The sequence below is a fragment of the Heterodontus francisci genome, chromosome 33 (genome assembly GCF_036365525.1).
Source record: "Heterodontus francisci isolate sHetFra1 chromosome 33, sHetFra1.hap1, whole genome shotgun sequence".
Classification (NCBI taxonomy): Eukaryota; Metazoa; Chordata; class Chondrichthyes; order Heterodontiformes; family Heterodontidae; genus Heterodontus; species Heterodontus francisci.
In genome coordinates this window covers 28,009,719-28,022,743 of record NC_090403.1, presented here as the reverse complement: position 1 = coordinate 28,022,743, position 13,025 = coordinate 28,009,719, and the positions used below count along the sequence as shown (strand labels likewise).

General features: G+C 41.8%; 1 protein-coding gene across 4 annotated transcripts in view; it reads left to right on the top strand.

The window, feature by feature from the left end:
• Nucleotides 1-1,677: 1,677 nt before the first annotated feature.
• Nucleotides 1,678-13,025, top strand: part of gpatch8 (G patch domain containing 8) — a 196,962-nt gene continuing 185,614 nt past the window's right edge. For 3 of the 4 annotated variants that reach the window (XM_068013235.1, XM_068013236.1, XM_068013234.1), the window contains exon 1: nt 1,678-1,813. In XM_068013235.1, the coding sequence (XP_067869336.1) occupies nt 1,794-1,813 (20 nt within the window). In that variant the 5' untranslated portion in view covers nt 1,678-1,793. The remainder of the gene's footprint in view (nt 1,814-13,025) is intronic. The other variant, XM_068013233.1, reaches the window with a different exon arrangement.

Genomic DNA, 13,025 nt, shown 5'->3' with positions numbered 1-13,025 from the left:
AGCCGGTCAATCGGGAAGAAGTGTTGGAAGAGGATGGTGTGATTAACTATGTCAAGGTTACAGGCAGGTCTAGAAGGACGAAGAGGGATAGTTTGCCTTTGTCACAATCACATAGGATGTCATTTGTGACTTTGATAAGAGCTGTTTTAGTACTGATGCAGGTACTGAAACCCGTTTGGAGGGATTCAATCATGGAATTCCAGGAAAGATGGGCATGAATTTGGGAGGCAACAATATGTTAAGAACTTTGGAGATGAAAGGGAGGTTAGAGATTGGGTAGTAATTTGCAAGGATGGAAGGGTCAAAGGTGTTTTTTTGAGTATAGTGATGACAGCATATTTGAAGGTGAGAGGGCAGAACCTGAGGACAGCGAACCGTTAACAATGTCAGCTAACAGGGGAGCCAGGAAGGGAAGTTGGGTAATCAGTAGTTGAGTGGGATTAGGGTTACGAGAGCAGGTGGTTGGTCTCATAGACAAGATGAGCTCAGAGAGGGCATGAGGGGAAAAAAGGAGAAAAACTAGAGAAAGATACGAGTTCAGTGCTGGAGCATGGGGGAGGCCTTGGAGGAAGTTCGACCTGGTAGGCTCGAGAAAGGGAGGGAAGTTGCAGATGCAGCTGATCGCATGGTCTCAATCTTCATGACAAAGAAATCTATGACTGCCTAGGTGACTATGTGGGAACAGTAGGCAAGTTACTGCAAGAGATTTATTGGCTGTGCTCAGACAAGTTTTAGTGGAACCAGGAGCGTCACACTTGTGAACCATGGAGGGGAGGCAGTACAGCAGAATGGAGTGGTGAACTGTTGAGCTATGTGGGAATGAAAGGAAGACCCTATGTTCACAGTTAAAATGATCAAAGTAATAACTTTGATCAGAATGTTTTGGGGAGCCAGACGAAAGGGAAATGATGGCAGAGGCAAGTAAAACCTTAGAGGATTAAATTAACAAAAAGATGCAAGGTCTATCTTCAGAGAGGTCTATCTTCAGAGAGTTGCGTTGTGAGGCCCCAAAGACCCAATTACATTCAGGCATGTTTGCTTTGAAACCACCGAACAATTCCCTTGTTGTTTCCTCCTGAATCACGTGATAACGTGTTGTCCTGCTTCTTCATTTCCCTTTAATGTCAAACAAAGGTTGACCATGGGACGCTTCCTCTGATTCTATTATACCGGCACTGCACATTTCAAAACACATTTCAATAATGAATTGCTTTTCTTGCACCTAGATTGGATCATTGCTGAAAATTAAAATACTGTGGGTTAATTTCCAAATTGCATTTCTGAACCTTGCCTACACCCAAAATAGACAACGGATAGGAATAAAATCACAAAATTCTGCAAATACACAGCATATCAGCAAAGCAAGATACAGTCAGAGACTCTTGGTCAAAATCAATGCCAGCATCCTTAATACTCCAAGCTGCTCTACGTGAACCTGAGGAACGGATTGCACTGCATGCGACGACTTGCAATCTCTCTTGCTTCGGGCACGCCATTTATAAAGCAGCGATCAGCCCTTCAGGCAAAGTAAAACTACATCTCCCAGCTCACAGGCTCTGTACCTGTCAATCATTTGGCCACGTGCTTGGAGCTGGCCCGGGTCGCCCCTGGTTTCGGGGCTGGGCTGGGATGGCCGGCACGTCAATCAGGCGCCGTCGCGATCGCAACACGGCTCACGCGAACGGTTGTGCGTGACGGAAGGGGCGGAGACTAGAGGGAAGAGCGAGGGGGAGAGAAATTGTTCGGGAGGAAAACAAGTGTCGGCAAAATGGCTGACAAATTTGCTCGGTTCAATGAAGATCGGGATTTCCAGGTAAAGGGGAAAATGGAGGCATCGGGATCGGGTTGACTCCGTGATGTGGGGAGGCCGGTTGTTGTCGAGATGGCTGCCCGGCTGGGAGGGCGACGAGCTTGGGGCGCTTGTCATTGACGGGTCCGGGGCCGTCCTGCGCCTTGCTCGCTGATGCCGCCTCCCCCCTGCCTGTCTGTCTCTGCAGTGCAGAGGCCTGCAGTCAGCCCGAGGGGCAGGCAGCATACCTCACCCCGCTGGGGCTCTTACACCAACTCCTCGCCTCATTCAGTCACATTGTCACCTCCAGAGCGGGCCTGAGATATTCCAAGAGAGAGAGGGGATTCACTTCAATTTTCTTTTAAAAGGATGGCTTGTGCCTGATTGCTGCTCACTGCCGTCATTGTGCAATATTTAGAAGGGATGGGCAAACCTACAACCCAAGAGAGTTTGCTTCTGAGCTCTTCTTTGATTAGCAGCAATCTCTCATCGACAGTGGAGCATCATTTTATAAATCGGTTCGGGCGAAAAGCAGCTGCTTGAAATATTGCCCTACAATATTTGCATTATAAGGCCGCCTATTATCTTTAATTGAATTCAAAGTATCATTTTTATTGGGAACAGAATGAATTTTGCTCACTGTCGCAAAACACTGCCACTAAAAGGTTTTTTTTCTGGTCCTAACAATATCTTATTGGTAATGTATTACTGTGACATTTAGGGATGTTCCCTGTGGATTTCCTTGATGTGAATATGTTACTGAAATCAACGTTGTCTCTATATAGGAGCATGTTAAAAGGCTAGAATAGTGGAGTGCAATTCATTCAAATTAACCGTGTTCCAGTTCAGTGTAATGTTACTTTTATTTAAGATTTCCAAGAGCACTTTTTTTCTGTGGTAGCTTATTGTAATGCTTTCCAGCTCAGTGGGCAGGGGAGTGGAAAGAAGTTGGAACTGTTCTCTGTGCTGATCTGTGATTAGATACTGTAGGATTTGATGGAGGGGAGTGAAAATGAAGTAATATCAATTGAATAATATAATTTTTCTTTAAGAGTTAATGTCTAGCTTCCATTTGTTAGCCTAGGTAAAAGCCACCTAAATTTGCTTGTCCTAGGCAACCAAATGTGAATAATTTAAACAACAACAATTTGCATTTATATAGCCTTTAATGTAGAGACATGTTCTAAGGTGGTTCACAGATACAAGTTATTCTAATTTAATGAAAATCTTGGATTTCAATTTGGGACTTCATGACAGGGAGTCGACTGTCAGGTTAATTGGAAAGTGTTTTTAAATTGGATTAGATCCATGTTGCTCAGTATACTGTGCTAATATGGTGCCTCTTTCCATTTAAATGCATCTGATTTGTGCCTTGAAGTATCCTGGGAAGGGAGTAAGAAGTTTTAAACATTTTGAGCTTGTAGAAATATTTCTTTGCACAAACATAGATATGTTTTTGGAAATTCACTGTAAATTGCAATTGTCACCATTGACAAACACTAGGAATGTGAGGATAATAATATGACATGGACCTTGCAGGATTACATTAGTATGCTCATTTGTACACTTTCAATAGGCCTAAGTCTGTGGATAGTGCAAAAAATCAGTATGATTAAACAGCTCCATTCACTCCTTATGCAAGGTGCTGCTGGGCATAATTCAAACTGAGCACTGTCAAACAGCTTCTTATCGTCGCTTCTTATCGTCACTTCTTGTAACAGCCAAAATAGGACCTTTTTTGGCACCGAGAACTTGTGCATTCATTTGAAAACTCCTTTTTGAAAAGAAAATCGGAGTTATTAAAAAAAAATTACTGAAGTGCCTGAGGAAATTGTGTCCCTAAATGCTGCAGTATTCTATTTGTCTTCAGTTGTAAAACACAAAGTAGCCCCAGTTGTAAAATACAAAATAGCTCTCATAGATGGTGTTCACATTTGATTTTTCTTTTCTCCCCTGCTCTTTGGATTTTTTACACACTTTAATATTTTTTGGGACAGTGAGAGGGGTAAAAGTTGATTTTAAATGGTACAAATCCACTGGTTTTACAGTGTTAGTTTGGAGCCCAAATGCTCAACAGATAGTTCTGTTTTTTTCTGTGTCTTAGAGAGTTGCACTATATCAGGACGGTCTGTTAATTGGGAAGATTAATAACAGTTGAATTTTCCTTGACCATTGCATGGTTCCTCCTCCATTATCCAGCTGAGATGCTCCTTAAAGCTATTCAGTAGTAACCAAAGAATCTGCAGTGGCTTCTCTTCAGCTCCCACACCATTACCTAAGGAGTCCCAAAAGGATCTATTCTCGGCCTCCTCATATTTCTCATCTTGTACACAACAACAGAGGCTACACTTCAAAAATGCTTCGCTGGTTGTAAAATGTTTTGAGGTCATGAAAGGCACTATATAATTGCAAGTCTTCCTTTCTGTGCTGCCCATTGGTGACATCATTCAAAGACATAATGTCAGGTTCTACATGTATGCTGATGACATCCAGCTCTACCTCACCACTACCTCTCTGGATCCCTGTGTTGTCAGATTGCTGATCTGACATACAGTCCTGGAGCAGCTGAAATTTCCTGGGAAGACTGAAACCATTGTCTTCTGCCCCACTGCAATCTTTGTCCCATAGTCGATTCTATTCCCCTGCCTTCCCACTGTCACAGCATGAATCAGACCGTTTACAGCCTCAACGTCCTGTTTGACACTGAGCTGAGCTTCCCCACTCCATATCTTCTCCATCACAGATACTTCCTACTTTCACTTCCATAATATCTGTCTGGGCCCCTGCTGAACCCCTCATCCACGCTTTTGTTACCTCCTGACTCAATTATTCCAATGCTTTCATGGCTCACCCTCCATAAATCTAATCTAGATCTGATAGTGAGTTTGTTTAAAAAAGAAAAAAAGAAAAAAAAAACAGAAAAAAAAGTGGGTTTTCTCCGGGTGCTCCGGTTTCCTCCCACAAGCCAAAAGACTTGCAGGTTGATAGGTAAATTGGCCATTATAAATTGTCACTAGTGTAGGTAGGTGGTAGGGAAATATAGGGACAGGTGGGGATGTTTGGTAAGAATATGGGGTTAGTGTAGGATTAGTATAAATGGGTGGTTGATGTTCGGCACAGACTCGGTGGGCCGAAGGGCCTGTTTCAGTGCTGTATCTCTAATCTCTAATCTCTAATCTAAAACTTGAACACACTGAAAACACCGCTGCCATTTCCGAACTTGCGCCAGATCCCATTCACCCTTCAGTCTTGTGCTCTTTGGTTTATGTTGGTTCCCCGTCCACCGACACCTAAATTTTAAAGCTCTCTTCCTCGTTCAAATTCCTCCATGGTCTCACCCCTTCCCATCTCTGTAACCTCCTGTAGCCTTACCGTCATTGGAGAACCCTGCATTCTTCCAACTCTGGCCACTTGTGCACCTCACATCTTCCACCATTGGTGGCCTTGTCTTCAGCCGTCCAGGCCCTAAGCTCTGGAATTCCCTCCCTAAAGCACTCTATTTCTCTGTCTCCTCCTTTAAAACACCTCTGAGCAAGTTTTTAATGTCTCTTGCTTTGGCTCGGTGAAAAGCTTTGTTTGATTATGCTCCGAAGAAGCGTTTTGGGACATTTAACTGTCACTGAACCACCAAGGGTTTTGCATAGCTTTTTTTCTGACTGTTATTTATTGTCATTGTGCTTTGTTCACAAAAGTCAGCTCATCCGAAACTGCTGCTTGTATCGAATGCCGCTCCAAGTACTGCTCGCCCATCACACTTGTCCTTCTGACCTTTGTTACCCCCAGCACCTTAGATTAAAAATTGTCGTGTTTAATTGACATCATGGCTTCGTCCCTAGTGGTTAACACCGCAGCCTCACAGCTCCAGCGACCCGGGTTCAATTCTGGGTACTGCCTGTGTGGTTTTTGCAAGTTCTCCCTGTGTCTGCCTGTGTTTCCTCCGGGTGCTCCGGTTTCCTCCCACATGCCAAAAGACTTGCAGGTTGATAGGTAAATTGGCCATTAGCAATTGCCCCTAGTATAGGTAGGTGGTAGGGAAATATAGGGACAGGTGGGGATGTGGTAAGAATATGGAATTAGTGTAGGATTAGTATAAATGGGTGGTTGATGGTCGGCACAGACTCGGTGGGCCGAAGGGCCTGTTTCAGTGCTGTATCTCTAAACTAAACTAAACATCTCTGTAACTTCCTCCAGTCCTACAACCCTCCCTCTGACTCTGGTCACGTGCATCCCCCTTACACCCAACTTTTAGCAGCTGTGCCCTCTGTTATGTAGGCCCCATAATTTAGAATTTCCTGCTTGAACCCCTTTACCCTTCTACCTCCATTTCCTCTTTAAGACTGTCCTTAAAACCCACATCTCTGATCACCCCTCTTAATATCTCCTACTTTACCTCGGTATTCATTTTTGTCTGATTATGCCTCTGCTAAATGCCTTGGGATGAATTTACAGGTTAAAGACACTTGATAAAGTGCAATTTGTTTGCAGTGCTTATATTTAAGTAAAGCATTTTATTAAAATACTTCAATAATTTAGGTTTTACACAAGGCTGTTATGAACCAGAAATATTCCATAATTATGTGGAATCTATAATTCTGTGCAGCCAGCATTACAAACCTTTCCCCCAGACGTTATTGGAAAAATAAAAGTGTACTGTGAAAACAAACCCTTTCCGTGCTTAGTGGGCCAAACTGTACTTACGATTATATTGACGGTGCTTCTATATTTTTTTTGAGGACTCGTATATTTTATAATTATAGACATTGTTTTATTTGGGAAAACTGAAAAGGGTTCCATGGATTTTTTTTCACTGGGGTCTGCGGAAGGTTTTTGGACTTGGATTGTAAACAGCCCTCTCTGGAAGTCACCAATCTTCAGATAAATACTCAGTAATGGCTTTTTGACTTGGAGAAGATGTTTACGGAGAAGTGACAGGTCAAGATTTATAGGGGTCAGGAGGCTTGACTCGAGATATTGTTTTTGTTTCGCTTTGGATAGTGAGTTGGAGAAAACCAGCCGAGAGAGCAGTCACCATCAGCACCCTCTTCCATCTCGTTGAGAACTTCCTGAGAATCAAATGTAAGAAACAGAGACATTCATGCTGCATTCCTCCTGAAAGGCCTGCCAGAAACCCTGTTTGCCGCATTTCTCCTGGGAAAGCCTGCTAAACTGATCTTAGTTGCCTGAAAAGAACCGTTCTAGGAAGATCCCAGTGACAGCTGTCTACGCATATTTGGGACGCCAAACCAAAAAGGGACAACTGGCATCTTCCCTTTTTTTCTTCAAGAATTAGCAAGTATTTGGCCAAAGTATTCTTTTTTGTCTTTTTTGTAACAGAGCTCTAAAGAGAACATCTTTATTTTTTCGGTTAACCGGTGTGGGTGGGGTGTGTGTGTGTGTGCGTGCGCGTGCGTGCACGCACTGGGCTAAAGCTATGTTGTGACCTGTGGAGAAGTGGAACTAGAAAAAACAGTGTACTCCTCCCACCTCAGTCATAACATGATTCTCTCTGCCTTGTGCAGTGGATAACCTATGGTTTCCAGCTAAGTTGTTTGGTTCTCAGGCTATTATTCAGTGGCAAGAATCGAATCCAATTTTTATACAAGACCGCAAGTTAGGTCATTGATCTGACATGTTAACTGTTCCTCTCTCCACAGATACTGCCTGACCTGAGTATTTCCAGCATTTTCTGTCTTTATTTCAGAAGTCCAGCATCTGCAGTATTTTGCTTTTGCACAAGTTAGGTTTAGATGACAAGGCCTTTTTGGTCCAACTGATCTCTTTTTTTCTCCCTAGGTTAGCAACCCTACTGCTTTTCCGTTACAGGTTTTTAACATCCACTTGAGCAGGCAGATGGGGGATAGCTTAATGTCTTTTCTGAAGGATGCCACCTCTAGTAAAACAGGTTTGTTTAACTACGGTACTGATTGTCTTGGTATTGTGCATGGGGAGTTAAGACAATCATAGCGGGAGGAGCAGTAACTACAGTGCAAAGGCTACAGTACTTGCTTATGCAAGATTGGAGGGCAGGGTTTGTCGGTGAAAAGTGGATTTTGCCAATCACACATTGAGTGACATTGTTTTAACCTTTTATTGAATGTTGAGATAAAAATGACAATTCCCAGAAAATATTGCACTAAAGAATTTTGCATTTGCTGCAGCGCTCATTGTGGCAGCTTTAGAGTTAAGTTTTGGACAGGATTGTTCTTGATTATTTCAGAACCTGGGCATGCTGGAAACTCCCTTATAGATGAACGTCATTCCATGAACCTAGTTCCTGCAGTTCCTTAGCTTGAAATATGCAGAAGTACTGCTTTAAGAAAACAGTGCAATTTATGAAGGATTTTGGTTGTGTTGGATTATAAAGTTCAGTGTATACAATTCCGTATAAACAGAACTACAGATTCTGTCATGTGATGTTGTATATTTTCAGGCCAGTTAATCGGCATTTTTACAAGACAAGTCCGAGAAGGCAGTGCTTAAGCTGGGACTCTTGACCTCAGTGTTGTTACGACCAAGGCAGGAGGAATGCATTGTCTTTTTTAGTTCCGCTTCTCCACAGGTCACAACATATATTTAAATGTTTACCTGGTTACTGATACAGCCAATCATATACCCTATTTTTTATATCCCAGAATAAACAATATAATTATCTGTTGATTATAAAACCAGACTTAACCAGCAACGAAGCAAAACATTATCACACAGATTGAAATATGAAAGTTCCCTTTTTAAATTCCCCAAATACACACACACACACACACACAAAAAAATACAGAAATTCACTCTTCAGAGGTCTGTTACAAAAAAGACTACTTTGGCCAAATACTTGCTAATTCTTGATGAAAAGAAGATATGGAAGGAGGTCAGTTGTCCCTTTTTTGGTCTGGGGTCCGGGTATACGGAGACAGGATCATATCAGAAGCAGTCTGTTCTGGAGATGTCGAATATTATTCTTGTAGGCTTTCCATGAGGAATGTGACATCAGCGTTTTATGCCAACATACACTTGAATCGCAGGATTATTTTTCAACTTCTCAGGAGCTATGCAGCACCGGGGATTTTAGCGTTCCCACAATGGATCTTTGCAGGATTTCTTCAGATGTAGAGAAGGTGGTGAGCTGGGTGGTTTCTTTTTTCCTTGGCAGGAAAACATCAACCGTCTTCAAACAGTTCACACTCCAACTGCACTGAAAACAATATCCAAACCCCAAACAGAGTCGACCTCCTGACCTCCATAAACCTTGACGTGTGGCTTCTCTAACCATTTTTGCTGAGGTCATCAAGGGTTCTGCTGTTTGCTGAGCCCAAAGCACAGGTGGTTTTCAAACAACATCTCGTGTCCTTTCGGTAAACTTGGTTTAAAAAAAAAACACATCCATGTAATCTTTTCAGTTTTAACACAGGTCCTCAAAAAAAAATTTAAAATAGGCACTTTCGTAACAGTGTACCACTCTTCCTATTTGTCTGAGATCTTGTCATTTTAATTGCAAGCCTGTTGGTGTTCTGTGTGCGTAATGAAACCTATTTTGTCATAATTTTGATTTTTGGTACTGCACATGTGAGAGTGGAGCCAGCTCCATGCATCTACAAGATGATTGGTGCAGGTGCAGAATTTGATGGCAGGTCATGGAAAAATGTGGATCTTTGCTTTTGGGATCAGTGGAGGAACACTTTTTTTTCATTCTTTCTGTGGAAATATAGTGCAGTATTCTAACTTATTGAGGTTAAAATGCCTTTTAAATTGCATTAATGTAGGTTAATTTAGTTGAGTACCAGAGCATATAATATACACTGCATAAATACCAAATAATAGGAAGTGAGTTAAAATCTATAGTTCAGTCTTCATTGTGTATTCATCAACTGGATTTCACTGTTGACAATATCATTTGAGCTCCTTGATTGAAATACCATCTAGTAACCCACTCCCCAGGTATCAGTTGCCCTCATTTATTATTACATAGCCACCTATGTGCAGTGAGTATCTGATGTACTGGATTTATTTTGTTCTATAATCAGTCTGACTTAGCACGTGTATCATATATCCCTTTGCATTATATGATTAAACACGCCATGGTGTGTCTGTTGCCTTGGAACTTGAAATTATTGCAGCCGGGTTTTGTAGAGCCTGTCTGGGACTCTAATGCCAACCAGAGTTTTCTTCCACTAGTTAGAGTTGATGGAACCATCTGCAGTGAAAAACATTTGACTGAATTCTTGCTGTGTTTTTGGTATATGGAATATCCAAGGAACCCCGTGGACATTTCTCTGACTCAATTTGTCACTGTTGGAGTTATACCAAAGTGGTGTGAAATTACCCACTCTCAGAAGACTTCTACAGCTTCTCTCTGGACACAGGGTTAGGGCCTGTCTCCAGACTTAAAGCATGCTTTTCGCTGAGTTAAGTTGAATTCAACATTTAAAATCTACTTGACCAACTTAATATGCGCAAGCATAACTCTTTAGATTGGTTAAGTACACTAAAATTCAGACTGCTATTCACAAAAAGCATTTTTTTCCTCCCTGGTTCTCATCTCTCTTTTAAATATGGAGATACAATTCTGCAGGCATTGGCAGCTCTCCAGTGCCTCACCAAACAGCCATTCCTTCTATGAGTCTTAACAGTTAGTGTTGGCAGATTATTTGATCATGGAGTTGGATCCTAACGTCACTCAATACAGCAATAACTGTGCGTTTCAGCAGGCACTGGGTGAAACCTTGGCTTTGTTTTTCCCCTCTTTAACTCTTTCCCCCGCCCCCAGCCTGAAGATAGTTCTAGCGCTCCAGTTGGTGCACAGGTGTGACTAGCTAATTGAGCACAGGTAGGTAATGAACCAGAAATCTCTGATGTGTTTTCCTCGATTTACAAAAGCGAAAATTGAGTTTTTCATTAAAAATATGCATTTGGTTGCTGCTGTTTTGAGAGCATTCTGTAAAGTATGACCTGGGTTTGTTGGTAAAACAAGACTATTTGCCAATGGTGCTTTGAATTTGGCATTTAATTAAATGGGGGAAAATAGACCTGCTCAGTTAATGAATTCAGTATACAGCTGCTTGTATTTTCTGAGGAGAAATTTGATTTTCAAGTTAGACAAAGACATTGAAAGTTCACCATCTGTTCAGTTGCATAGGAGAACTTCCTGTTCTGCAAAATCTGACATCATATTCTGTGTGCTTGTGTCCATTGTTGCATTTAAGTGGATCATTTTTGACATTTGGGACCTTTTTAATAGGGAACTAATTTTTCTCTGATAAATCTAATGTATTGTCAGAATTAAAATTCAAAATGAAAATGCCAGCAGTTAACAGAAGCTTCTTGAGGTGGAGTGTTTCCTGGCTCGCATTGAGGGTATTTTGCAATTGTTTGAGTTCAGTGAAGTTTATCACTAATGTGTCCTTTTTGAGGGAAGGGCCCCAGGGAAATACATTTTGGGTGATTGTTAAAAACAAAGCTGCATGACTTGTTATCATATAGGTATAATTGCACTTTTCCATTATTTTTGTTCTACAATATGTCAAATATTGGGAAATTTGGGAACTAGCTTTTTGATTGCAGCATGTAGACATGGCAATTTTTAATGCACATTTTCCAGTTTAGAGACCAATTTCAGGAAAATATCATTCATTTGGAAGCAAATTTGAACATTTCCTGTTGAGCATTTCTATTGTGCGCTAAGGATCGGGGGATGTGAAAACAAATGAGCAGAAAACTTGGCAATTAATTTCACACTTAGCATTCGGATGATAGCACTTCTCAGTTTGCAGATATTGTACTGAGTGGCTGACTTCACCCAAAAGAAACTGAAGTCTTGGTGAAAGTAATTGCCAAATGTGATTTACTTGCTAATAACTGTGTTCGTACTACCAAGATGCTCTACTTTTAATAATGTTTCATTAGTAGTATAATTTGAACCACCCAGCAATGCAAAATTTAGCTTTTGATCTGAAGAACTTAAGTCTAAAATTAAGTTGCCTCAACATTACCATTGATTTTGTTACAGCAGTGGTCTTCAAATTTTTCTGTGCAGAGAAACCTCTGCAAATATTGCCATCCTCCCATGAACCCTGATGTAACTTGGGGGGAAAAACAGATATCCAAAGGAAAATGGCTGTCATTGCAGAAGTAATTTTTCATTAGTGTGTGGCAACAAAGTTAATGGGCTATTAAGCCAACAATTACAGAAAAAAAATGCCCAAATCCGATGACAGCTCTCGGGTCTTGCAGAGCCGCAGGTATCTCTTGATACCCTAAGGTCTCAGGATCCTAGTTTGAAAACCTATATGTTAAGGACTGCTTGCTTAATATTTTTCATTAAGTATGATGTTTCTTCTGTTAAAAATGTCTGAACTCATTTTGCTTTATTGTTTCAAATGAATGAGGATATCCATGTGCCCTAGCCCTGAACTCCATCTTTCACTAGCTTCTCTCCTATTTCCCCTCATGCCCTCTCTGAGCTCATCTTGTCTATGATCTCCACTTCCTGTTCCCTCGAACCTATTTCCACTAAACTGCCCATAATCCACCTTCCCCCCCCCCCCCCCCCCCCGGTCCCCATATTAGCTGATATTGTAAATGGTTTTTTCTCTTCAATTGTTGTCCCTCTCTCCTTTAAATAGCCTTCATTACCCTCTCCTCACGCCCCCTATCAAAATACCGTTCCGTCGCTAACCTTTCCTCTCCAAAGTTCTTGAACGTTTTGTCGCCTTCCAAATCTGTTCTCATCTTTCCCAGAACTCCATATTTGAATCCCTCCAATCTGATTTTCGCCCCTGCCACAGTACAAAAACAGCTCTAATCAAAGTCACAAATGGCAGCCTATGTGACTGTGACAAAGGTAAACTTTCCCTCCTCATGCTTCTCAACCTGTCTGCAGCCTATGACACAGTTGAGCACGCCATCCTCCTCCAACACCTCTCCACTGTCTCCCAGCTGGGTGGGACTGCTCTCACCTGGTTCCATTCTTATATCTCTAATCATAGCCAGAGAATCGCTTACAGTTTCTCTTCCTGCTCTCGCACCATTACCTCTGGTGTCCGCCAAGGATTTGTCCTTGGCCCCTCCTATTTGTCATCTACATGCTGCCCCTCTACTTCACCACCACTTCCCCGGATTCCTACACTGTTGCTTAGTAATCAGACTGCTTATCCGACATCCAGTACTGGGTGAGCAGAAATTTCTTCCCAATTAAATATTGAAAAGACTGAAGCCATTGTTGTTGGTCCCCTCTCCAAACTCCGGT